The sequence below is a fragment of the Pogona vitticeps genome, chromosome 1 (assembly GCF_051106095.1).
Source record: "Pogona vitticeps strain Pit_001003342236 chromosome 1, PviZW2.1, whole genome shotgun sequence".
Taxonomy (NCBI): Eukaryota; Metazoa; Chordata; class Lepidosauria; order Squamata; family Agamidae; genus Pogona; species Pogona vitticeps.
This window is the reverse complement of record NC_135783.1, coordinates 184885408-184913242: the sequence shown is the minus strand read 5'-3', so window position 1 is coordinate 184913242 and position 27835 is coordinate 184885408. Positions and strand designations below refer to the sequence as shown.

General features: G+C 38.1%; 1 protein-coding gene across 3 annotated transcripts in view; it reads right to left on the bottom strand.

Annotated features, from left to right (window-relative positions):
• Positions 1–342: 342 nt before the first annotated feature.
• Positions 343–27835, bottom strand: part of SATB2 (SATB homeobox 2) — a 193587-nt gene continuing 166094 nt past the window's right edge. For all 3 annotated transcript variants that reach the window (XM_020795339.3, XM_020795340.3, XM_020795343.3), the window contains one exon: positions 343–3774. In XM_020795339.3, the coding sequence (XP_020650998.2) occupies positions 3319–3774 (456 nt within the window). In that variant the 3' untranslated portion in view covers positions 343–3318. The remainder of the gene's footprint in view (positions 3775–27835) is intronic.

Sequence of the window (27835 nt, the reverse complement as noted above, 5' to 3'; positions counted from 1 at the left end):
TCTCATGTGACTTGAGTATAAGCAAAAGGGTAGAAAAGTCCTGAGCATTAGAATTGCTAGTTACCCCTCTGGCTGCCAGAACCTTTTCTGTCAACCAGTTTTCAGTCACTAGCAAACCCTATTCAGTGGCTAAGATTGCTGGCAGAAGAAGGTAGATAACAGGTGAGTGGGGCAAAGCAGAAGTAAATCTCCTACAACCTAGGTACACAGCCCTTGGACATTTTAAGTAGTCTGCTTTCTAACTGATCAACTAATCTATTCTTGCAGATAAACTTGTTTCAGTTTATATTCCCGGACTGGCAACTACTTTTGAAACAGTGGAAGCTGGAAAAATAGTTTGTGGAGTGACATGGGGAGGTGGGGAACAGTCCTGGGAAGGACAATGGAAGGACTGCTAGGCTCATGGCAAGCCCTTCAATATGCACAAATAGGGTCACTGTGGCTGAAACTACATTTCTAAGATGCGTATTTGTTTTTGATTTTTAATGTTTCATATCAAACCAGGAAGAGGTGAAAGGAAAATGAGGCATATAGAAAAATACATTACAAAGTAACTCATTTACTGAATGTGTTTTATTTCAACAACCAAAAAATTCTAACAGACTAACAATGCACATAAGTTAAAATTTAATTATCACTTAGTGATAACAAAGATCAAGTTGATTTACATGGAAAAAGAACATTTACAATATGTTAATCCTCATTCACATTGTTGATACTGTAATAACACAATTTTTTTAAAGTTTTCTCTTATTTCACAAAAAAGGCGGAAAATTGTGCTTTGTTAAGAGGCACTACAAGAAAAGATTCTTTTCCCAAATAGATATTATATGATGAATATTGAATAAATAGACATATATGCATTGTAATTCGCAAACTTCTGGCAAGACTACAGGCGAAAATGCCCACAGATTTACTTAGAAGAACCACCGCAAAACTGGCAGTGAAATTAAAAACAAAACAAAAGAAAGGCAAGACCCAGCATTGAAAAAAAAATACTTACTAAAATTTTTGGTTGAAGTGTTTAAGGGAGAAAAAAAAACCAATGCTGATGCCATCAAAGAGATGAATATACCCCTATGAAAGTTTGACCAATATTACATATATATAGTGATTTCAGCAAGAGAGTTTCAGGTAAGGAGTTGAAATGAGTACCTTGAAAGAGAACATAAAGCAGCGCCTACTGAATTTTTGATTAAAGCTGCAGCATACTACAGAAGTAAAGGACAAAGAGTTTAAATCAGCAAGCCAAAATTGTTTTTCAAGGATATATGAAGTGGATACAGATACACTGTGGATATCAAATATATTGATTCTGGAAAGGTCCCTTTAAAAACTTCAGAGGTTACTGAGCAGCTAGAATTAGCTTGTATTGCAACATGTCTTCTCTCTCCATATATTGTTACGTTCTGAGTAACTATACAGAGGTTTGTTTTAATGCCTGCTTTTTATACCTTTCAAATATATAAATAGTATTAACAATTATATATTACAATGCCTGTGCAAGAAACATAAAACAGCTTTCCAAGTGATATTGCATGAAGTCTTTGTTAAAAGTTTACACAGCAAATGTCAAAAGGAAGCCTCACACTGACGTTAGAAGTCCACAAATCAACCCATACATATTAGGAAGTCAAAATATTTGGCGGGGTGGCACCTTTATGCAGAAGAGGAACAGCAACACTGCTTGTGTCACTGCAAAACCACAGTTTCAAAAATCTGTTGGAACCTATAGTAGATTGCAGCTTTAATGCTTGTTACTATTGAAGAGTCAGTCAGCATTTGTTCTGCTTTATGTAATGGAATTGCTATGTTAGGTCATTGGGAAAAGGTTTCAGTTTATGACAAGGAAGTGATTACACAGAAATTGCTTGGCTTACTCTCGCTGCCTAGAACTGCAGCAAGTTCAGAAAATGCGTTCCTATCAAGTCTGCCGTGCATTACATAAAGACTGCGTCTTGGGAGACTATTGACTGAAAAACATTTTGTCTCACTGAGATAATGAGCCTTAAGCAGAAGACTCAAACTATAGCAGAACAAATACAGAAGGGAATTCAGCAGTGGAGAACCATCAGACCCTTTGACAGATTAAGAACCAGTTAAACCAGCTACACAGAATGATAGCTGTGATTCAGTTTTATGATTTCATTTGTAAAAAGCTTACCAGAAAAGCAACTTCAACATACATAATGAGGAATTGCTCTAAAACATCAAGGTGAGACAAATAAACAAGAACTGTAGCTGCACAAGCCCTGCTGAAATTAACGCAAGTTGCACGGCAACAGTGTAGATGGTTTGCACCTTCAAAATACCACCACTATAAACTGTGGCTCAGTGTAAAAATCCACACACTAAATCTCATTAAAAAACCAATTTTTCATGAAGACCTTATAAACAGACAAGCTCACTGTGCACTGAATTTCCATTGAAAAGTCCATGAAAACCCATCTGTTCACTACAGAAATGAGGGGGGGGGGTCATGCTTTGTGACTTTAAATGTGCCTTACGTACTAAAGTGTTTTTTGTTTTTGAAGTTACTTGGTCTCGGATTTTTTTTAAGGTGCCCTGACTTTGTCCCCAAATTTCTCTCTCTCTCTCATTTTTGTTTGTTTGTTTTTTGTTGTTTTGGCAGTGTTGATTTAGGTTTTTAAAATGCATACCTCAAAAATTACCCATCAAGCTGCCAAAGTGGAAGCCATAATAATAATTAAAAAAATCAGGGATAAACATAGAAAATAAATAGGTATTCCAAAATAGTAACCACACCCTGAGAGCAGGCAGCAGTTTATCTAAAAGCCAAAGCAACTCATTGTGAAGTGGTTTTTTTAAAAATACATAAACAAGACTCATCTTTAACGAGCTCATTTCACAGTCTATACTTTCAGATTGTAAAGTTATGTTCCATGCAAATTTCTTATATATCTCTATATCTATATTTATTTTGATATATGTGTTTGTGTGTGTGTGTATGTACGTACACATACACAAACACATACATATACACATGAATGCTGTTATAACTTCCTTCACTGATTTCATAGGTCTATTTTTCTTGTAACTTGCTAGAGGTTCCTTTCATAAGTGCAAGGTTAACAAAGATGTAATCCTACATGAAATACAATTAACATTGTTTCAGTCAAACATAAAAAGTGTAACACTCAAGTGCCTGTTACGAGGGAATGTCTGATTGGCTATGCAAAATAATTGTTCAATTTGCACATATTCTATGTGCACCCCACATAATTTTTTTTAAAAGAAGACTGGAAAAAAAGAGAGATCTTGGATCAATGTATTGCTTTAACCAGTGATGTTTTCACATTATCTCTGGTCAGTCTCCGAAGTAGTTGCCTTTGTTTTTTCAGGATTCTCTTCTTCTGCTTCCACTTTGTACATTTCCTCAGAACCCTCCTCACTGTCATTTTCCTCTGACTCAGTCAGCAGCTCCTCATCTTTGTATTCAGCCACATCCACCACTGTACCCAAGTGCTCTTTTAGTTTACCATGATGCTTTACATGGTATCGCTGGTTCTGGAAGAATTTGATAATGGTGTGCTTAGGTAGATCCAACTGAGCAGATAAGGTGTGGATGGCCTCTTGATCTGGATAGAGGCCTACATCATGGATAAAACTTTGAAGGATGCCTAAAGCCTCTAAAGAAATCTTCGTACGGGATCTTGTTTTTTTGGTGCATGTGTCCTCTGCTTGTGGGGGTGGGGCCTCTTCTCTTGGAGGTGAACTTTCCTTGGCCGGCTGTGATTGCTGTCTATGAAGTACCTGAAAAATTAAAGGGGCATACAAATTTATGATAAGCCTTATCTAATGATTAGACTCTAATCCTTCAATAAAATTAACACTATAGCATTTTTCAATGCCAGACAAATCTTTGGAACATGAAGTTTCCTAACCTTGTTTTATGGAAAAAGTAAAACTTCCTTCCCATAAACCATTTTGTTCTGTATTCTGAACAGAACAGACATACTAAAGAAATATATCAAGAATACAATAAAGATCATGCATTTTCGTGTATTTCCATGGGCTACAAGTGCTCTTTGCATAGGAAAAGAGCAAGCATATTTTCTTCCCTTGCAAACAAGATACCATCTGAAATGAAGACCCTGTACACTGGCCATATGTCCCTATGAGTCAAATTATTTGAAGGAGGCATATATATTGTGAGAAGGCATATATGTTGTGGGTAAATGGAAAATCTCTTTCTGACTTACAGACAACTTCACATTCATTAACCAATATGACATAAAGAAATTAGCTTTCTGTGCCTCATACTGGGCCCAGTATGGAGAGAATACTTCTTCAAGTAATATGCCATGCACTCTACTCTGCCTAGTAATAAGATGATTGTCACAATAATGCTTTTAACTATACATTCATACAATGGTGCAGTGGTTAAGCTGCAATACAGTAGTAAAGATTCTGCTCAAGACCCAAGTTCAGTCCTGGGCTCAGGTAGCTGGCTCAAGGTTGACTCAACTTTTCAACCTTCCAAGGTCAGTAAACTGAGTACCCAGCTCACTCTGTGTGTGTGTGTGTGTGTGTGTGTGTGTGTGTGTGTGTGTGTGTGTGTGTGTGTGTGTGTGTGTGTGTGTGTGTGTGTGTGTGTGTGTGTGTGTGTGTGTGTGTGTGTGTGCGCGCGCATGCCAGTATGCAGCCTGCATAATTAAACTGTAAACCACAAAGGGAAAGCTTTAAACACTGTGGGATGGTATATAAGCAGCACTTCGCTTTTTGCTTGGTCTTTGCTAGCCAATGCCACCTCTAAGAAACCACACATAACGTTTTGCTACATTTCTGCTACCAATGATGCAAGATCTGTAGCAGATTACTTCACCTGCTGATTTTTTTTTTGGTGCGGATATAATCTGTAATTCCAGATTATATAAAGTACATATTAAAACATCAAGAAATATAAACAAGGTCATGAATATATTGCACAGTTTTATTCTACAATGGAAAAAAAAATACTCTCATTAAAGTTACACTATGTAAATCTGATGATGTCATCCACTGTCGCCATATTTTGGTTTGAAAAAGTTTGCTATACCCTCCTCCCCATTCCTCAGCTCCCTTAAGATCCTTTTGGTCCTGGGAAAAGTTTTGGGGGCTGCAGGACAGAGCAGTCTTAAAGTTCCATAAATTGCCACCATCACTCCCAGTGGTTACAGTGGTCCTGATAGCAATGGTTTCCAGACATTTAAGGACCCCCCCCCCCCATCCTGTAGCCTCCGAAGTTTTCCCTGGGAACCAAAGGGATCCTAAGGGAGCCTGGGAACAAGAAAATATGTTTTGTACACACTGTGAAAACAAGAAACAAAAAAGGGTGCTGTATCTCTGCTCAGACATGCAGCTCAGATGTGGGTTCTCATGATGACTTTCAGAAGTGAACTACAAATAGCACAGAATTGTGCAAAGACGTCTCTGTCTTGATACAATTTTTTAGAAACAAATTTTTACTTAAGTTCATGTAAATATTCCAAGGATCACAACACAGACTTGACTTTTAAAGTAATTTCAGCTCTCTACTTTCACTCTGCTCCCTACGCTGTCATTAGCACAAATAACTCCTCTATACAATTTCAACCATCTGGAATTGACTTCCTATTTCTTCCCCAAGTAATTTCCCATCCCCTTACAAATCTGAACTGAAACATGTTTTGTTTCCTAGCCACAGGTCTCTAACATTTCTGCTTCTCTAACACATTTGCACTTTAATGTTGGAAAGGTAGTAGTATTCTACCTTTCTGTAAAAAGCTGAAACTCAAGATTGTTTTGTTTCTGAAAAAAAATCTATTTTGCATAGGTATTAATTTTCACTTTTCTAAGGTATAAACCAATTCAGAGAGAAAATATACAGCTATCTAATATGATGAAAGTTGATTGTAAAAAGATAAGTGACTCCTACTAAATCACACAACACTGCAATATGTTTTGAAGGCCACAATGAAATCCAGCTGGGAACCATGTGTAAAAAATAATAGTACATGCCTGTAGGCAAGGAAGTATGATATGGAATGATTAAGTTTAGGAAAATATATAATGTAGTATATCATTATGGGAATGATCTGTATTACTTGTAATAAGGTAAGGCAGTTGATTCAAATGCTTCTTCCAGGGAGCTACACAGATCTAGCTGAAGAGCCCACTGTGGCTCCTCACCTCCAAAGTGAACAAAATTGAGGGCAGAATCCCGAGTTATACACACAGCTAATTACTTGGACTTTACTACTGCTTGTTGCTTTCTTCATTTGCAATTACACAAAGGAAAGTGATTTTTCTAAAAAGACATATTATTGTACTTTTAGATGAAGCAGGACAAAAGCATGTATGAATTCCTTTGATAGTGGAAAATCCATCAGATAGTTAACTGTAACTGAGCCAGGTTTCTGAAAAGTTCAATTTTACTACACTTATACGTTCTCCCAGTTGACTAAAAACAGGAAACATGGTCCCAACTTTGTTTGCATCATCAAACCTAAACAGCAGTGTTCCCTTAAATTTTCCACCTGGTTGCTGGCTGCAACCAGAAGCAAGTGGGTGGCAACACTGGTTTGGTCGTGCAACACTGACGTAGCATGGTGTAGCTGCATGACTTAGAGGTAACATTATTTGTTTTACAGTGTGGTTCATTTGTTTTCCTCCCTGAGGCAGGCTTACAACTCCAGCCATTTGACAATTTCTCTGTGAATCTTGCTAGGTTTCTTCATGTTGATATCTGGCAGAGCGCCTTCTCCCACCCAGTTCTGCCAGAGACACTTGTTCGCCAGGCGATTGAGGGGCTTAACGCTGAGGGAGGCCGGGAACGAAAGAACGAGGAACCGGGTCTTCTTGGCAGTGGCCCCTTGCCTCTGGAACAACTTGTCCGTAGAAATCCCCCTGGCTCCCTCTCTGGGTGTCTTTAGAAGTAAACTTAAGACATGGCTATTTAGGAAGGCTTTCCCTCCTGCTGTATTTTAATATCTACATTTTTACATCTTGGGTTTTGTTATGTTATTGGTTTTATTGTTTTTAAATTTCATAATGCCGCCCAGAGGAGACTATCTGTCTAGATGGGAGGGGTATAAATCTAATACAATAAATAAAATAAATAAATGTCCATGGGCATATCTTTTGTAATACAGTGGAGCCTCGACTTCCGGAATTAATCTGTATTGGAACGGTGGCTGCAGGTTGAAAAGTCTGTAGGTCGAGGCTCCATTGACCTACAATGCATTGAAAACTGATTAATCCGTAACCGGCCGTTTTTGTTCCATTTTGTGTTTTTTTTCCTGGTCTGTAGGTCGATTCTCCGGCTGCAAGTTGAACCTAAATTTTGCGGCCAGAAAAGTCTGTAACTTGAAAAGTCTGTAAGCGGAGCCGTCTATAAGTCGAGGGTCCACTGTATTAACCAGGAGCACATGCGGATTGGTCGCTGTTCCTCCACCAAAGGTGAGGTGGATGGTGACCGGCAGTAAGGCCTTTTGCAGTTGCTGCCCTGGCTTAAGTATGATCTTACATAATGCAGAGCTTTTAGATATTTAAACAAACTGAAGGACTTTTCATTGCTATATTGGTTCACATTTTTGTATTGTTTTTAACCTATAGTTCTGGAGTTCCTTGGGACTTTAGAATAAGGTACTAATAAAGTAAACAACAAATACAATAATGTTTAAAATGTTTAAAATGTTTAAAAAAACATTCCAGATATCAGATCTGTCAGATTCATTCTTTTGTGCAGTGTTTGTCCTATGTAGAAAGCAGAGGCCAGTGCTGGCAGAGGATAGCAGAAATCACAGTAGAGGATAAGCAAGTAAATGAGCCTCTAATGCAGCAGTCCCCAAGCTTTTTCGGTCCGCGCACCATTTGGGGTGTGTGTGCTCCATGCACGGACCGGTTGGGGGTGGGGCACACACCCCTGCTTACTGCTGGGCATGTCATGCTTGCTAGTGGGTGTGTCACGCTTGCAGGTGGGTGTGTGGCCTTCATGCTAACGCTTCCCCCAGCACCCCTTCCCTACAGGGAAGCTGCCATGGGGTAGCCAGCCTGTGAAGTGCCACGATGCATGGCTTTGATTCTTTGCTGGCTCACTCCCCACCCTCCCTCTCCATGGAGCAGCCGGCTAACAAGCAGCCGCTCTCCCCCCCCGCCCTTGCCTTCCTGTGTCCTCCTTCATCTGCAAGAAGCCAGGACGTGGAGTTACTTGTGGGGGGGGGAGCGGGAGAGACGGCAATAGTTGAAGCCAGAAGGGGGGAGAGAGATGGAGCTACTTCGCAGACAGGCCATCTGGGCATGTGGAGGAAGCGCTGCCTCCGGGAGGCAAGAGTTGCAAAGTAGCTCCATCTCTCTCCCCCCTTCTGGCTTCAACTATTGCTGTCTCTCCCGCTGCTCCCCCCCCCCGCAAGTAGCTCCATGTCCCAGCTGCTTGCAGATGAAGGAGGACACAGGCAGGTAAGGGTGGGGGGAGGGAGAGCAGCTGCTTGTTAGCTGGCTGCTTCCTGGGGGGGAGGGGGGAGCGAGCAAGCAAAGAAGCAAAGCCATACATCAGGGTGCTTCCCAGGCTGGCTGCCCCACGGTGGTTTCCCCACAGGGAAGGGGTGCTGCTCTCCTGCAAGGGGCACCGGGGAAAGGGTTAGCATGAAGGCCACATGCCCACCAGCAAGCGCGACACGCCCCCCATGCAGGGGGGCGGAGATCTGTGTCCGCAGCCCAGTTCCACCTAACTCACGGACCGGCACCGGGCCGTGGACTGGGGGTTGATGACCCCTGCTCTAATGATGTGGCTGACATTGTTGGGACCGTCCATCAGCTTTAACGTGGAACAGTGCACACAGATACACTTCCTGGATACCATGGTGAAATTGTACAAGAGACATTCTAGTACTACGTGATACTGGAAACCCACTGACTGTTAAACACTTACAGCTTCCACTTAGAACAGCAAGCTCTCTGACATAGCCAGATTTGCTCAGAACCATAGGACAGAGATTCAGACCTCATGAAAGGACAGCAGGCATATCATAAACTACAATACTGCTTCATCATGGAGGAAAAGAAAAATACCGAAGACAGACAAGTACGCAGGAACAATTTGCTACAAGACAAACCCAACAGACCCAACACCATTAGTAGTAACTACCCTCCCAAATGTGACCAATGAGATAATGACTAGCAGCCCAATCTGGACAATAATGCTTCTCTGTCCCAAGACCCTGTCAGAAACCCAGTTGCCACTTCTGCCGTTATCTATACTGGTGACAACACCATGACCATCGGCGATATTAGATGCAACATCAGGAGCTTCTTTCTTTCTTCCTCTAATGTGATTTATGTCATCTTCTGCCAGCAGTGCCCTCTGAATTCTACACAGAACAAAGAGGACAACACAAAAGTATAAATGGACACAAATCTGACACCAGAAATGGCAACAGAGAAACCAGTTTCAGACCATTCTGTTAGAGGTTTTTAAGTGGCTATGGTAGAAAAAGGGAATTAGAAAAGAAGACTTGAGAGGGAGACAGCAGAGACTGGCTGTGTAAACAAGTTCTAGTGGATCTCTAAGAGCCTCAGTGGAGATCAAAAATTCTTAGTGCATTACATATATCAATAACCCAGCATTCTGGGTATAAAATAGTTGTCTCCTTTGACAGACTCTGACCTCTGTCCCACAAACTCTTAGCATTCCTGTGACAGCCAAGTCTATTTATCTTATCATGCTGGCTAGGATCTGCTAATTAGCAGCTTCATAGTTCTATTCCTAAACTAATGAACCATCATCACTTTGTCTAATATCTGTATCATCACCCGAACATGAATCTCAACACCATAGAATAAATACAAAGGAAATGATTTGCACTCCTGTGTTTAAAGAAATGGATTCTGGTCTATGAAAGATTAGGCAGAAGTAAATCTGTTAGTCTTTAAAGTGCTACAGTATTTCGCCTTTCCCCCCTTTACAATTGCCAAAAATTAATTTGTTGCTATTAACACTGAAGTGATAGTATTAATTCATTAATTACATTGTTAGCTCTGAAATAAACAGTGGGGCTTACAGGGCTCCTAAAATATCTTCTCTAACCTAGCATTTTCTTTTACAGTGGACCCTTGACTTACAGACTTTTTGAGTTACAGACTTCTCTGGCCACAAAATTTAGGTTTGACTTGCAGACTGAGATTTGACTTGCAGACCAGAAAAAAACCAAAATGGAACAAAAACGGTCTGTTACGGGATTAATCGGTTTTCAATGCACTGTAGGTCAATGGAGACTTGACTTACAGACATTTTGACTTGAGAACCGCCTTCCAATATGGATTAAGTTCTCAAGTCAAGACCCCACTATACATTGACTACAAATCTCCTAGAGGGACATGGTGGCACTGCGGGTTAAACCGCAGAAGCCTCTGTGCTGCAAGGTCAGAAGACCAGCAGTCGTAAGATCGAATCCACGCGACGGAGTGAGCTCCCGTTGCTTTTTCCCAGCTCCTGCCAACCTAGCAGTTCGAAAGCATGTAAATGCGAGGAGATAAATAGGTACCACCACAGTGGGAAGGTAACAGCATTCCGTGTCTAGTCACGCTGGCCACGGTACTACAGAAATTATCTTCGGACAAACGCTGGCTCTACAGCTTGGAAATGGGGATGAGCACTGCCCCCTAGAGTCAGACACGACTAGACTAAATGTCAAGGGGAACCTTTACCTTTACCTTACAAATCTAATGTAATTATCAACTGGGATATTGTGATACAGCATTTCTGAAAACTAAAGTTGAGGTTGTCTTCCATAAATAATGGGAATGCATCTATTAACACTAGCTTTATATAAAACTAGTAACTCTTTTACTGCTTTCACATAGACCTCTTTGGTACAACAGTAGAAATGCTACTGTAGAAATTATAGTGGGTTGTCAATTCATTCTCCCAAACAGCTACTTCAGGTCACATAGACCAATTTCCTATAATACCCAGCACTTCAACAGTATAGCCACAGATATGAAAAGTAAAGTGTCATATGGATAATATTAATTCACAAATATGCTTAGAAACCTGCATTTGCAACAAGACCAGCCTCTTGAGGAAGATTTTTTTTGAATGTGGAAGATTAAGCCCAGGTGATTTGTAGATCTCCCCATGCAAAGCTTTCTTAGTATATAAAATTGGTCGAAGCACTTCTCTAACATTGTTTTTCTGTGTATTTTATGCACTGTGAATTAAATGTTCTTTTTGAGTTCATAGAGGGCTTAAATACAGATAACATTTCTCTTAGATTTTTCTACAAACAAGACATTCAGTGCTATTCTACAGTGATGGATGGCATGGAAAATGTCATGGAAATTATTCAAACTTAATCTTCTATATTCCAAAACAAACAAACAAACAACAACAACAAAAAATCCTTCAGGACAGTGGTTTTCCTTCACCTACATACTTCTATGAGCATTTATCATTCCATGAGTCATTTTGAGTCATGAGACTATCTTGTCAAGGTCTGGTGTGAAATTGGTTACTATGATATGAAATAGACTTGCTGAACATGGAGCTGATGTTTCTCTTGAAGTTTATTTCCAGTACTTTCGGAAATAGTTTCTGTAGTATTGTACTAATGAGGTCTGTGTAGAAGTCATCAAAAAGTTATTAACTCGTTACATAACCATCATTCTCAAGCTTGGGATCCTAGATCAAGGGCTTCTGGGAGTTATATCCAAAAACTCTTGGGATCCAAATATGGGACCCCTGTTTGAAGCCAGCACTTCAATAGAGATATGTGTGCTTCCACCTTTGGTGTAAAGGTCTACGTATACCAGTGTTCTGCCCACACAAAACAGCAATAAATAACCCCAAAGACTGTTAACATTCCTTTCAAAATATTAAATTTATTGGTGGCACATTGGTCTGCTTGGCCATTATGGTAACAAATTTAATTAGATTAGGATAACATTTTATTTCCAAGGTCTGCTTCATGCTACTGGTGAAAGAGGATTCACTGCTATTTATATTCTTGAAACAGATGTTCACAAATAATGTATCAACATACTTAGAGACCACTGCACCATAGCTGATCTGCAACCTCCAAATTACACAGAGAAGGAAACAGGAGCAGCAGCACAACACTTCGGTAAATAATCTGCTAGTTTCACACAATCGTAGTCTGGGCATACTGCTGGCAAAAGTGTTAATTAGAAAGATTTTTTCCCAAGAAACTTCACTGGCCTGTGTGAATGTTTGCATGTAAAACTGTAGCAAAAGTTGCAATTTTTACCTATGCTTACTTTTGCTTCCTAGTGGTTAAAACTACATTTTATTTCATTGAATGAAATATATTTGAATTCTTTAACTAAACATTGCAGCACTACATTGTGAGTCCAAAATGTATTTTCTTTTAGTTGGTTTGGAAAAGTGAGCTTGCACCTTGATGCAATAAAAACGGCATTAAATGCTCTTACTTAGCTCCATCACCTTTCTTGGACTATCCTGAGGTTACAAGCTCAGGAAAATTCAAACTGTTATTAAAAAATAGCAACCAAAGAAAACTATCTACCAAGTGATGACAAATTACAGACTACAGGTGTTAGATTATATTTTGACTTCAGGCAGGTTTAATATACCTCAGCTTCCTTTTACGATTGCTCACAGCATGTACTGTTATGGACAGGGGAGTTTAAAAAAAAGTACTCAATAAATGAAGACCATGTCAAAAGAAATCAATATGAGCGTGCAAAATGGTAGGAAATCTGACATGGATATATATATGTTCACTTTCATCTAGCTTCCTTTAATATTGTAACCAAAGTGCTACTGGCATTTCTCATGTATTGCCTTTTTAAAAGGAGGTTAATAATTTCTTCACAAAGTAAGCACTTGTATCACTGAACAGCCAAAGTATGATACACAATGAACATAATTTCATCAGGGCAGAATCTATCTTTCAGTATTATTTATGTGACTATTGCCTTAAAATAGCCCTATGTCTTCTTTTGTTTCAAGACATTTAAAAAAGATCATTAATTCTATTTTAATTTCATGTTTTAACTAGTTTCAGAAAACATATTTTGAAAAGATTGTCAACAAGGAGGACATGATCAGTAACTGCCCAGAATCTCCAGCAGAGGTCACATCAGCTGCTGCTTACCCATTGACTTAAAGGGGTCAGGATTGCCATTCATACATAAAACATCTGTTATGCCACTGGGCTGTGACCTTTCCACTTCTGAGCCAAAAAATACCTTTTGCTGGATCATAAGCTGTAGCCTGTTTCGGCATTCTGGCCTAAATTATACAAGAAAATGTGTGAGCAACGCTGTGGAAAGAAGGAAGTGAGCCTAAGGTAAAACAAGTCAGCATAGGATAGTAGACTTCCTCCTAGAAGGCATCTATCAACTGCCATAATTGCCTTGTGGTTGTGAGTACAGTAGGTTTTAGTTTCCCCAAAACTGATGAAACCAAAGGAGGAAGGACTGTAGGTGTGTGAGCAATGCACTGAAAAATCCTTGGATCTATATTGCAATGAGCACTGATGGACAGGCAATCATTCCAATGGGCTATGTCCCAGGTGCCAAGGACAAAGATGGGGCAACCCCTCTTTGTATATAGTGGGAAGGTTCTCAGTAGGCAAGATGTTTTCCTTGCTAGCAGTACTACTAGCAAAGAGAGTCTGACGCAACAGTACCAAACAGGATTCATTTAAATCAGTATTTCTAAATTGAAAATTCTTTAGATTATTTAAGGTTAATTTAGTATAAAATGAAATCTGTGTTTATACAAATAATGATAAAGTTTACATTAATAGAGTACACTTGGTCTACAAGCTAAGGCCTCCTTTTTATGTAAAACATCAGTACCTAGTTTAAGTCTCTTATTTCTGAGTGTAAGCAATATAACATAATTAGCCTTCTATTAATATGCTATATTGTCATATTTACCAATATTTCCAAACCATAGCACAAATTGTAAAGCCCTCCCCACCTACAAGATTGAAATACTACTATTAATTGTCAGCTGCTCTTTGAACAAGCTGGAGTCCAAAAAGAGCTTGGCACAGGTCTTATCTGGTTAACAGTGGTCAGGTATGCCACAACAGCCCACCTAGCATCCAAAACATCAACTCTCAATGCACCCTCAGTAAGACTGGATGTTCCCTTCATATCGTATGGAGGCATGCTGATCCAACTGAGGAGCTTCTTGGTTAAATGAATATTAAATGAGGCTGCCCTAGTTATGAAATCACTTAGCCTTCTTCCTACATTGATATCCACACTGGAACTAGTGCTGCTGACCCAAATCTCCTCCTTTCCTCCTCCTCCTCTTTACCATTCATGTTGTAGGGGTGGAATTGAGACTGATTGTATATTTATTTCTTACAAATTTCCCCAAGCAGCCTCTCCTCCCAAATGAGCAGATGGTTTAACGTTAGTCAGGGTCAGAAATTGCCCTTGTGGCTTCCTGCCTGCCTGCCTTTGTAGATTATCTAGATATCAAGATATTCAGCACACACACACACCATTATAGAAGTTAAGTGGAATTTGTTAAACACTAGGCATAGATTTTATTTCTTTAGCATGCTGAGCTCATAATTTATGAGTAATTATGTATGGAAAAAACCCTAAACATAACAGCTTCTGAAAAAGTCATATTTATGTATTTTTAATATATTAATGATTTGCCCATTTCTCCTTCTCAGAACCACTAAATGATATTCATATGAGAAGTACAGGAACACCTTTTTAATGCATCTATTTGCCTTGCTCATTTTTACTGATACTCGGAAAAACCCACATACATTTTAATGGAATTCATTTCACTAACTTGTAAAGAATACATTAGCCAAAATCCCACTGCTTGGCATGGTAAATTGCACAAGAGTAGGCCCACTGAATCAATAGAGATTTGGTGAGTAAACTCCTCCATAAATTCCATTGCTACAAATGGGACCACTTTAAGAGTGATTTATTTTAGCACAGGGTAGATTCACTTTAAAATGAGCCTTGATGAAGAAGGAACTGATTGGGTCAATAAAAGAAGGTGCCTTCTGAGGCTTCTTCACTCTTGTTTTTAATCACATTAAAATGAGAACTGAACAACTTTCTCATCCACCCCTATCAAGAAACAAACCATCTTCATTAGGTGCTGCCTGAAAAAGAAAAGAAATCGTAAGGAGTCAGAACTCTGATAAATTCACAAGGCCTGAAGAAAACACCTCTAGAAGAGCCAATATAAGCCAAAGTGATTGCCCTTGAAGGGAATCAAGTTGTTATTTATTTACTGTAGGGTGGATTGTTATTTCGATTTTCTCCCTCATCAAACATACTGGGCCAGTCCTTACTTTCCATTCTATATACAATGAAAGCAGTTCCTCCCTTGGTGACCAGACTTGACAAATCTCGGTATTCTTTAATTCCTGAGACCACAATCTTCATTACTTTGCCTTAGGCCTTATATGCAAGGGTATTATACAGAAAACACACTGCTTCTTCCTTCTTCCATGCCATCACACATTGTCCTGCTTTCAGACAAGTGCTGCTCTTTCCTGCTTCCATTGCCATTTTGCCTCTTGTCTGTATAGTCATCTCTCATATTTTCTCATTCCCCCCACAGCCCATTTCATTTATGATTTTCTTACAGCAAATTCCAATATACAGCAATAGCAGAGTGCAATAGAAATGACTAAAAGTGTAGAATATATTTAAAATTTTGTGAAATTATTATTTTGCATCTATTTCACTACTATGAATCAGAACACCAAGAAGCCCACACTTTTATGCAGCTTCAATAATGCTACCAAATATTAAATTCTCTCTTTCTAGGTCTAAAGCAAAGAACATATTTCCCTCTGAGGTCAACTAGCAATTAACTGAAAGGTTCTGATTGAATATACTATTGACGTCTCCCGCATCAGACCGCTTCCTGTTTATTATACCTTATGGGCTGTCTAGGTGCCAAGACATTAAGCTGTCAATAATCTATTAATACTGAACAATCCCCCTCCCTGTTTCCCTCAACAAATGCTCACACACTAAGACCCACACTGAATGATATAAATCCTCACAATTAATGTAAATTAATTATTGAGATTATTAAAATTTATATTAATGAACAGTATGAGCTACCTGAAAAACAAAGATTCACAACCAATAGATCTGATTTGAACTATCCCTTGATAGTTTACTTTGTCTTTTATAACATCAGTATCAACTTTGTACACACATAGTAATATTTCATATTGTACAGTACTGATAAAGTATAATTAACAATAATAAAATATAATGAATTCTGGCAACAAGCTAGTATTCTCTTAGAATACCGCTGATGGACATGCAGACTCCATTCCGATAGAATGAGCCTCAACACAATTGATCACTAATTTAGACTACATCTGAGACATGGAATCTTCAAGACTATATATGTTAAATATAGCATGTGGTCTACATTACATACGGTAATACATCAAGGCTGAAATAGTATCCTCAGTTAACTGTGAGTTAAATCACATCAGACATCATGGGACTTATAATCACTAGGACAAACATAGGATTGCTCTGCAAATGTCGTAAGTATATACAGTACACTGTGATTCTGCAATCAGTTCCTGAGATCTCACATCATGGTATAGGGACATGTTTAAACATTTTTAACATTAATATATCATGTTTATAATAATACCTCTCACTTTCACAGTTTCTGTACTAGAAGCAAACTTAGATTTCTTAGAATGTCTGTATGAAACCTAGACTCATGATATTTCTACCAAATATAAGGAAAAATGAATTATAGCAAATGTTCTTCTATAACTAGATTCAGATAGTTCACAATCTCTAAATTGTTGCACTAATTCAAGAGGGCTCTTTGCCTTATCTAAGTCATACTGATTTTGTTGGTCCAATTTAACCCAGTGGTTCCTTTGCTTGATCCCATGGTCAGACAATGGCATTACTTAGGACAGTGGTTCCAAACCTTGGGTCCCTGGATGTTCTTGTACTACAACTCCTAGAAACCCTGGTCAGCATAGCTGGCAGTGAAGGCTTTTAGTCCAAGAAAATCTAAGGACCCAAGGTTTGAAACCACTGACCTAGCAGTTTGCTGGTTTTCATAGGAAATCTTTTATCTTACATTTAATTCTACTAATGACATCAGTAATGCACAAATGCCTCACAATATTTATTGCCTAATCCTCAATATGTGCTTCCTTAATCTATCTATTAAATCATTAACAACTGCAATCCCACTAAAGTGACTATAGTTCAACAATATTAGCTGACCATGTTTGTTATAATGGGCTAATGCACTTTCAACATCAATGTAAGTCTTTGTCACCCCATACTGGGTGCTGTCCTTAGCCTCAGCATTGAGATAAAACATTTTATGCAGTAAAGCAATATTACTCAAGAGTCTTGCTTTATCTCTGAAGGGGAAAGGCTAGGCTAGGGAGGATGAACAGGCTCCTGATTGGCCATCAAACAGGTCCCAGATCTCTCAATACTAGTTCAACCCTTTCTCAAGGAATTTCTAAGCACCTTGGGAATGCTGAGGCATATTAATGAAAAGGAGTATGAAACAGCATGGATCATGGTTCCTGAAGATTCTGCTGAATTACTCAGTTCCACCTACTATATCAGTTTCCATTTCTGCCTCCACAATGAAAAGTCTCTTTAGGTGCTGTTGAAGTACTTGTGTTCAACTCTTTCTCTCCCTCCCTCTCTCAGCTCTCCCCACACACAGGCATTTTCACCAAGAAAAACTTGACCCAATAAAAAAGTACTGAATTCTGATTTCTTCCACCTGCATTAAGCAGACAGTAAGTTAAATTTAATTAACAATTTACAGTGAAGAGAGAAATTATTTAGAGGGACCTTCAGATTCTTAGCATTCAAGTGTCTGAAAATATACAGTATAAAGAAAAGTTTTAATAAATTTAATAGAGAAAAGCACTTTAATTAAAAGCTGTCAAAGAGGATTGTATTAATGACTGCACACAGAGGAATTTAAACCTAGCCAAGTATATTTAGCAAATGGGAACTAGGCCTTGGAAGGCTGTAACTATTTATGTTTCCGCAGTTGCAATGCATCTAGATCGCAGTGCCAAGTGAAACCAGTTATGTTATTAGATATGATTTTATTTATTGAAAACTATTAAAATTTCAAGTGCCACTAGGGAAACATTTTTCACTTTCAAAATGAAAGAAAATTATTTCCTGTTTGTATGAGGGAAAATAGGGGAGGAAATAAATAATAAATAGTAATAATTACTTAGCACTTAACTTCTGGAGGTTTGTCTATGCGTATTATTTTAAAGGCCATGTAGGAATTTTACCATGTCTTCTCTTAGTGTCTTAATCAGTTAGAAAGATTTATTGTTCAATGAACACAAGACATCAAGAGAAGAAAAATTAACCATAACATTTTAAAAATATTTTCGCCATTATTAATGGTACATTTTAAAGTTACTGCAATTTGACAGCTGCAAACTACAATGAATATATATGCAAAGTCTTCAAGTATTAAGATATTTGTGCAGTTACAATGCTTGCTAAATTATTTATTTAGATTAGAGATGGGCACAAACCTTGGCATGAACCTGTGGTGCCACGCATTCTTTCCCCCTGCCGCACTGGGCGATGACTCACACACCAGTTGGAGCGCATTCCTCTCCTCCTCTTTGGCTGTTCAACCAGTCTCTGGCAGGAAGACAGGTTTGTCTGTCCTGCCTCCATGTTTGAGTGGGCGATCAGACAAGGAGGTGGGGCAGGGAAGACCATGGTCCTACTAGAGACTGGATGAACAGCTGAAGAGCAGGAGGAGAGAAGCATGCGCCAGCTGGTGAGTGGAGGATCAATCCAGGGAGGTGGGGGAAGGGAACATGATGCATCTGTGATGCTGCGCATATGAATCAGCACGAACCTCCAAATTGAGGTTCGTGCCCATCTCTAATTTAGATATTTTCCTTATATCATATACCAATACCTCAAAGATCAGCAGCATTAATTTGTTCAAAGCTCCACAAATGTGTTAATAGCCAGATGGCTATTCTGAATCTGAAATACCCATGTATTTAAAAACAGTGTGTGGTAGTGTGCACATTTTAATATTTATACACATTTACACAAGCATGGGACAAAATCAGATAAGAAGAAGAAGAATTATCACAAGATTACAAATTACCAAGTTTTATAGAAAACTTGTGTTTTGGCATTCTTGGCAAATATGCATGGAAAGGGGGACATTCGTGGTAAGGCTGCTCTACAACACTGATTACCCATAAAAACAGTTTCCTGGATTTAGATTTGCTGTGGGAGAAGAGCCAGTCTTCTGTGGCCTTGAACAAGCAACACAGGCCCAGAGAGCCTCAGAAGAAGCATACTGACAGTATGCAATTGTTATTAAATGGGCAATATGGAACCATTTGTAAGAAACCCATGAGATATACAAAGATATACACAAACATGTTAAGATTGTGGTGCAAAACTCTTAGTATGTAGTGTCACAAAAATGCATGAATGCAAATTACTTTGGGGTGGAATCTACTGATGACTGTAGTCACTCCAATAAATACATGCAGCAGTAATATATATTGGTTAACAACATCAAAATTCTCAAAATCTAAACCGGACTTATTTTTACATATGGTTGAAAATTAGTACATAGCATTTTCTGAAGATATCTGAAAAGTTTAAATTTAAAATAACAGTAAAGAAAAAATAACAAAATTTCATGTAGAAGATCCATAAGAGGAGTTTTGTAAAATGTCAACAGAAGATAATAGAAGACGGGCAGGATTTGATTGCACTTGCACTCCTTGGAAGGGTTTAACTCTTCCCTTATATTGCTTTTCATGATGAAATGCCCCCTGAAGATTCTAATAGTTTGCAGGGTTTTAAGAAATATTTGTTTTTAAAACTACAAACCACTCTGATCATGACGACTTATTTCAGCTCAAAACAGATTAAGTTAGGCATAGAAGACTTCAAAAAAAAATTGGATTGTCACCTGCATCTATTTATCTATTTCAATCTAAGCCTTCTGTAAATAATCAGTTTCAGTTTTCTAAATAAAACACTAATTCTACAGGTATGCTCAGGTGACACAACAAACCAGGGTTCTGCAGGACTCCCGTTTGTCATGAAACAGTGGCATGCTGCCAAACATTGTTCAATTGTTCCTACCAGAAACCCACAGAACTTCACTTCCTAAAAGTGTTCTGCTCCAGTATTTATGTTTACAATGCAGGCTCCATTTGTTGTCTGTGGATGAGTACATGCTTCTGTCCACCTGAAAATATTTTGGAACATCTGAAAGATTGTGTGAGAGATTTAGTTACACACAACTGCATTATTTAGAATAGTATGCATAGTATTGTGCCTTTTAACCTTTTCCCTTTTGGCTCCACACTCAGTATCTGGGACATTGCTACTGTCAGTATCAAAACTCAGTGAGTCACAAATAATGCCACATCCAAGTGGATATCTGAGGTCTGCTGTAAGACTGAAGTCCAAAGGCATACTAAAGGTAGTGTGTATTATGGAAGTAGTGCTGACAAAAAGCAGTGATGTCAACATCAAGTTGCTCACTCATGTTTTGGACTGTATTGAGAGTAAAGGCAGGAAATAGTATTCAGGCCTCTTTTGTCTTTCAGACAAAATGAAGGGTGATCAACTCAGGAAGCATCCGTAATGGTTGCTGTGTGTAGAAATATTGCTAGGGGAGAGTGAATAGCACAGTTAGGGGTAGTCTGAAGATCTTGAATGGCATTAATGAGTATCATATTTCTCTCCATTACAGACAGCATGGAGAAACATGGAGTATTCAGTCTAGAGCAGTGGTTCCTAACCTTGGCTAACCCAGGTGTTCTTGGACAGCAATACCTAGAAACCCCAGCCAACACAGCTATTGGTGAATGCTTCTGGGAGCTGCAGTCCAAGAACACCTGGATTACCCAAGGTTGGGAACCACTGGTCTAGAGAATGCTTCCATACTAGTGCACCTTACTGAGTGCATTGCTGGGACAGAATCAATAGCATGTTCAGGTGCATGTCACTCAGTCTGTTTGTCTTTCATCCTGAATTTCTCCCTCCAGTTGCATAAGCAGTCTAAGAGGGATTTCAGTGGCAGCTGGGGGAGTTTGTGGAGACAGTTGTTGCAGAATGTCCAGAGGTGGTAAAGCAACTGCACCTCCTCACCATGAGACACAAACTCATGTACCTCATTTTCTTCTTTTTCTTTCCATGCTAGTCCTTTGAGTGCTCCCTCTTTGACTTGTCGACCAGGTCAATGTCCTGGTGGTCTTCTTATGCACTGCTGATGGTTTTGCCTTCAGCCTGCTGAGTTGTTACTGACAGTGATGTGGAGGTGGAAATTGTAGACACTGGACTGGAACTATGAGGAACTATAGGACCCTGGGAGATTTATTAATGGTCTCCATTCTATCTAAGGCACATGTTGTCATCAACAACATATTCAAGAATGTCTTTTTAAAAAGATAAGACTTCATGCTCAGGTTTGAATCAGCCAAAACAGCCCCACTAAATCTTGCAGGCGTGGTTTTATGTGCCTCCCTCAGGACTCTCCATGGAGGTCTGTGAAGGGGATTTTATCCTGACACCACACATTTTTAAAGAGAGCCTTAAGAACCATAAAAACTGAAGAATGTAAAATTTTAAACAAAATAAACAATTTTGTAAAACTGTAACTATGAACTATCAGAAAAAGTCAGAAAAAATAATAACACTCTTGGATATTAATTTGAAATAAAGAGAAGATCTATCTGTGGCCTTGATGTGAATGAAATAAAACAGCTTTTACATCCATACATGGTGACTGAAAATACGGGAGTGTGGACGATGTTGGTCTTGGTCTCCAGTGACACATGCTTACACCTGATGATTTTTTCTAACTCCTTCATTGCTGGCTTTTCTAGTCTGAGTTGTCTTCTGATTTCTTGGCTACAGTTTCCATTTGGATTTATGACTGGACCAAGGTACAAAAACTGAGTAGCCTGTATTATTTCCAGGTTCTGGAGAGGATTGTTTGGGCTTATGATCTGGTGTGGACTGTTTCAGCTCCAGAATTTTGAGGAGTGTCTATTATTATTAAGAAACTTAAAATGGTACAAAATTCCAATATGTTGCCTAGATTAGTTGCAAATAATATATTACAGGTTGTATAAACAACATGCTACAGGTTGCATACAGTGGACTCTAGACTTACAGACGGCTCGACTTTTCGAGTTACAGACTTCTCTGGCTGCAAAATTTAGGTTTGACTTGCAGCAGGAGAATTGACCTACAGACCAGAAAAAAACAAAAATGGAACAAAAATGGAACAAAAACGGCTGGTTACGGGATCAATCGGTTTTCAATGTATTGTAGGTCAATGGAGACTCGACCTACAGAATTTTCGACCTGCAGACACCATTCCAATACGGATTAATTCCATAAGTAGAGGGTCCACTGTAATTAAATCAACTATTTCTCTGTATAACCCTTGTCAGTTGTTCTTCACGTGATTGCTATTGGCATACTTAGAGAAGAGTGAATATCTCTCCTCTTTCTGTGCCTGGAGTGACAAATTTTGGTTCTGTTCATTTTTAAGTCTCTTCTGTACCATCCAGATTTAGTCTGTATGGGATAGAAGACAAAACAAAAATCCTCATAACAATTGATACTTTAAATGTACTCTTTTTCATAAAATACTCAATTCGAAACATCTTTTTTCTCAAATACTGTATGGCATTCGTAAAGACTACAGAACACGGGGTATGAGATGGGATGTAGGAGAAAGGAACTTTTCTTTCAGTTCCCCTTGGTAGAAAGTCTGCATTTACTAGTTAGTTCCTGGGGTGCTGATTTTGGCATCTAAAGACTTAAAATATCTTAGGATCAATGAGTTATCTAGCATACCTTCTTATAAAGAGTCCTCTGTAATTTTTTTTTTTGAAAGACCATGGAAACAGAATATACAATCTCATAAGTGACTGAACACTTCTAGTCTGGGATATATTATCTACAATTTTCAGAATAAATTTTAAAAACTACAGTACAGAACTATGGAAGCTAAATGTTCCTCCTCTTCCCAATGTAAGTTATACTATGATTATTAAGGAAGTTACAGACTTATTTTTAATAAAAATCTGCAGCACTGTCTAGCCACATTAGGCATCTGTGTTAAGGAGAAACAGCTGAAATTGCATGATAGGTAGGCTTGGCTTCTGCAGTAAAATCTCAGTGGCTTTCCACAGCAATTGTAATAACTATCTATCATAAGAAACTCTACTGGATATCTGTAAGTCAAATATGAAGGGCCTTATTATCCATAATGCGTAGCTTATTGGTTTTGTCAAAATGCGTGCAAAGCTTTAAGGAACAAGGATTCTGAGTATCTACAACTATCATAAAATGTCCAAATGGTGTTTATTTAAGGAGTAAAGTGGTCAAACATTCATTAAAATACAAACCACAGTGCATAGTCACATATTTCTCCATAGTTAGTCATCAATTTCCAAAAAAGATGGCAACCGAACTATAACAAAAAGACACCGATTTTGATTTAAGAACTTCACTTAAAGTTATACACTCTTTAATTAAAATAGCTGTAATTTGCAGAGGCCTCAAATGCCCTCTCTTGAAATATCTATGTTAGAGTATTTAATTAAGTAGCATGAATACTGTAATCAACATTTGACAATGTTTGGGGGATATAATGTATTAGTAATCAAATAATCTGGAAAAACAAATTAATTTTTTAAAGAGTGGGGTCATGGCAGGCAAGCTGAAATTTACAACAGGATGATACTCTGGAAGGGAGCATATTTATATCACCCTAACCCTCCAGATTGAGTCATACATACTGCAAAATATTAGACAACATTAAACTCAATGTATAACTGTCAGCTCTGCCTTTAATTAGCAATTTATTCTTTGGCTAGTTCTTTGCCTACTTTCTAACTGTAAAATGGTTTCCTGCATTGTAAATTTAAACAGCAAGCTCTAAATTGTAATGCAAATTAATACATATTAATCCTTCTCTAGCTTCATAGTCTAAGGTAGAGGCTTGTATTGTTTGAAAAACCATAACACTAAGAATCTAAAGTTAGTCAAATGTTTTTGAAATCGTAACTATAGTCTATTTGCATATACTGTTTTTGCATATTAATTTAGGCCTTTCCCACAGTGTTTTATAATCACAATTAAATTGAAAGGAAAGTACCAAAGGTACATTTAGTGTGCTTTTTCTTCTCTCTTTATTGTCATGGACAATTTGCTGAAAGTCAGTGGAATTTGTCGGATAAACTTTTTTTTTTGCATACATCTGGGCATGCTGGTTCTTGCTGACTTGAGTACATTGTGCAGACTGACATGTACTATGGTTGTGGGTCAGAATAACTGTAGTAACATATTCTATGCATAACACAAATGCACTATTGTTAGCTGTGTGACAATGTGACTCCAGTTTTGCTTCCTTACCTTGATGCATCAAAACATGCATAATTTGAAAAGAACGAAGATCTCCAAGCACACATAACCACTCTTGATTATGTCAGTTACAAGCTTTTTAAAAAATACTGTACTATTTAATTTATTTACATTGTACACTAGATTTTTCCATATACACATTCATTTTCTCTAGTCAATGGTTATGCATAATTACTTGTGTTCATATTGAATAGGAATTCACACTGAGAACAATTCAGATATTTTAGCAGGTTTCTTGCTTTTCTAAGGGATGGCTCAAGATGAGGAGGGAAGTGGACCTGAGACACAAGATGTAGTGTAGCAGCAATCTCTTGTTCAAAAAGAGAGTATCTGAGAAAATACTACTGTTGCAAAAGAAAAGAAAAGAAAACAAAAGTAATGGTGGCAGATGGAAGAAGAGACTGTAACAAAATTTCTTTTGCTTCAGTAAGATGCCCCATCTTATTCTTGCTACTTCACATTGTGCTAAATTCTACCACATTAAAAAGAGGCATACATATAAATGGAAATCACTCAGTATTGTCAATATAATTTCATCAGGTCTACTATTATACCTTGGAGACAACTGCTAATATAATTATTATATTATTTTAAACAATTGGCTTTCTTTATACAGAGGCTTGCAGATCATTTATTTGATCTAGGTATTTTGATCTTAGCCTTGTTCCAAATGAGATATTCAGTGTGCTACATAATTGTTTGATTCATTCTCATCTTTAGATGAGCTTAAGTTTATAATTGCATGTATGCACATGTACTCCCTCTTCTGATTATGGTTTTGCAGCAGTGCCATTTCCCTGGGAGAAGTGGCCATGACCCATGTTCAATGATATCTTCTGTTAAGAAATTTTCTATTTCATTGTATCTAAAGTGTTTATCTTCTCTCTCTGCGCATACATATGCACCAGCAGTCTGTACTCATTTCCAGTATACAATTAAATTATTTTAGAAGGGGAAGGGCAGAGAACATCAATATATACTGTAACGAGAACTCAAAAATTGTAAGCCTGTAAAAGGAAACAATTTGACAAAATAGTGCCCTAACTTTGTTTTTGTTTTTTGCTTACTAACATAAGCTCAATGTATATACTACATTATTAATATTTCTAGAGTAACAGTCTGTGAAAGAGCCTTGTGGCACCTAACGGGCTAACAAGTTTTATTTGGAATAAACATTTGTGGACTGCAGCTCACCTCAGCATAGATTATGTAGCAGATGCAGAGGTCTCCTCTTAATTAAAACCATTACAAACGTTTTCTCCCCAAGTGAAACTATTTAGAAAAGCAACTGGATCAAACCATTAGTATAACAGAGGATAAGTGACATATAGAGCAGTTTTCAACATTACAATATGCCCAGGGTTCTGAGAACTTATTATTATTATTATATTATGAGGACCGTTCTCATACAAGCTGCCTAACGCTAGGGTGTGGCTAAAATTTATTTATTTATTTTATTTATATCCCGCCTATCTAATCAGTTAAGATTACTCTAGGCCAGTGGTTCTTAACGTGGGCGATAATGCCCCCCAGGGGGCGATTTCATTTTTCAGGGGGGTGGTAGAATGAAAAGGGGCGGCGTGGGGGCACTGGAGCAGAAGGGGGGCGGTAGGGGGGCGCTGGAGCAAGCCGAACCTCTGAAGACGGCTGCAACCTTTTTACAGTGTGCATGAATATATATTTTCCTCCAATTTTAATTTAGTTTCAGAGTTTTCGTCTTGAAATTTTTAGTTCCTGCATTGCAGTTTGTTTTATGCCCTTTTTATATTTCTTTTTGCATCTTAAAATTCACTTGCAACTAAATCATAAAATGTTACCTTTTGGGGGCATTTCATTTTCTTGCAATTGAATTTTGTTTTCAGGGGGTTATTGGATTTAAGTGTAATAAATAAATAAATAAATAAATAAATAAATAAATAAATAAATAAATAAATAAATAAATAAATAAATAAATAAATAAATAAAAGATATCATCACCGCAGGGAGGGGGGCGATGATAACTTCCTCAATGGCTCAAGGGGGCGTTTCTTTCAAAAAGGTTAAGAACCACTGCTCTAGGCGACATCGACTTTTTTTCCTTGTGGCTTGCTTACATCACATCCAAACCTGGGGAAGCAGGCATGTTTGTGGCCTCTATCCCCGCCCAACAAGCCAGAGCAATGAGGAAACAAGCTGTTTTTGTTTGGACATGATACTAGACAAACCAGAGACAAAGATCCATGTTTTTTTTAGTCCTCCGACTTGCAAAGGAAGTAATCAGAGAGCATGCATGAGCACACTGGCTCATTCATGATAAGCTTGTTGTGATGTCCAAATACACACTCTTTTCTGAATATCATAAATCTCCATTTACCTGAACATACAACTGGAGACCAAGACCAAGATAATCCATACTCTTGCATTTCCGATCACCATGTATGGGTTTGAAAGGTGGACAGTTTAGAAAGCTGACAGGGAAAAATGTTTAATTTGAAATGTGGAGCTGGAGGAGAGCTTTGCAGATATTCTGACTGCTGGAAAGCAAAAAAGTACATCCTAGATCAAATCAAACCTGAACTATCTCTGGAGGCAAAAAAAATGTTGAAACTGTGGCTGCCCTACTTTTTTACTGCAGAGAAGAATATTTGCCTTTACCATACTAACAATTCATAATCAAAAGTTTGATTCAAAGCGGGCTTAATTCAAACTTAAGTATGACACTTCCTGTATCATCTCTGTCAAATCAATGTCTGTCAACATGACCTATCTTGTGAAGCAGAACACTATAGTTGAAGTGATGTTGATGCAAATGTAAGAAATAAGAGCTTTAAGCAGATAAAAAAAATTGCAGTTTTTATTAAAAGCACCAGATAAAATGATTCCTCTTCAAGAGTCAGTCAGTTTGAAAAATTGAGATGATGCAACAACAAAATGCCCTATAAATTATTTTTAAAGCATTGGAGTGATTTAGACATGATGACAAGTATCTAGAAAAAAGAACCCACCCACCTCTCTCTACTACAGTAGTTTAGCTCCAAACAGTTTCTAAAAACGCAAAATAATAATAATATATAGCTGCATGATAGTGGTTACCAAAACAGTGGTATTGAATATTTTATTACTAGAATCCACAATTCATTTGCTTGCCCAATATGAATTATTTTCTCATTCACCAGTGAGTTGGACAATGCATGAGACTCCAACAACTCTTTCCTCTTTTTCTTTTATTTGTGGAATGCATTCCAAATAAGGAAATATGCAAAATAGTGCCTAATAGGTCTCAGGATTTGTGCTGCCTATGTACCTTTTATACAAAAGAGTACAAGTAAACTGCGCAAAAATAATGGCATAAAGACCTACCAAACCAGGAAATACAAAGAATAAAAATAACCAGGTGACCTTTTTCTCTTTG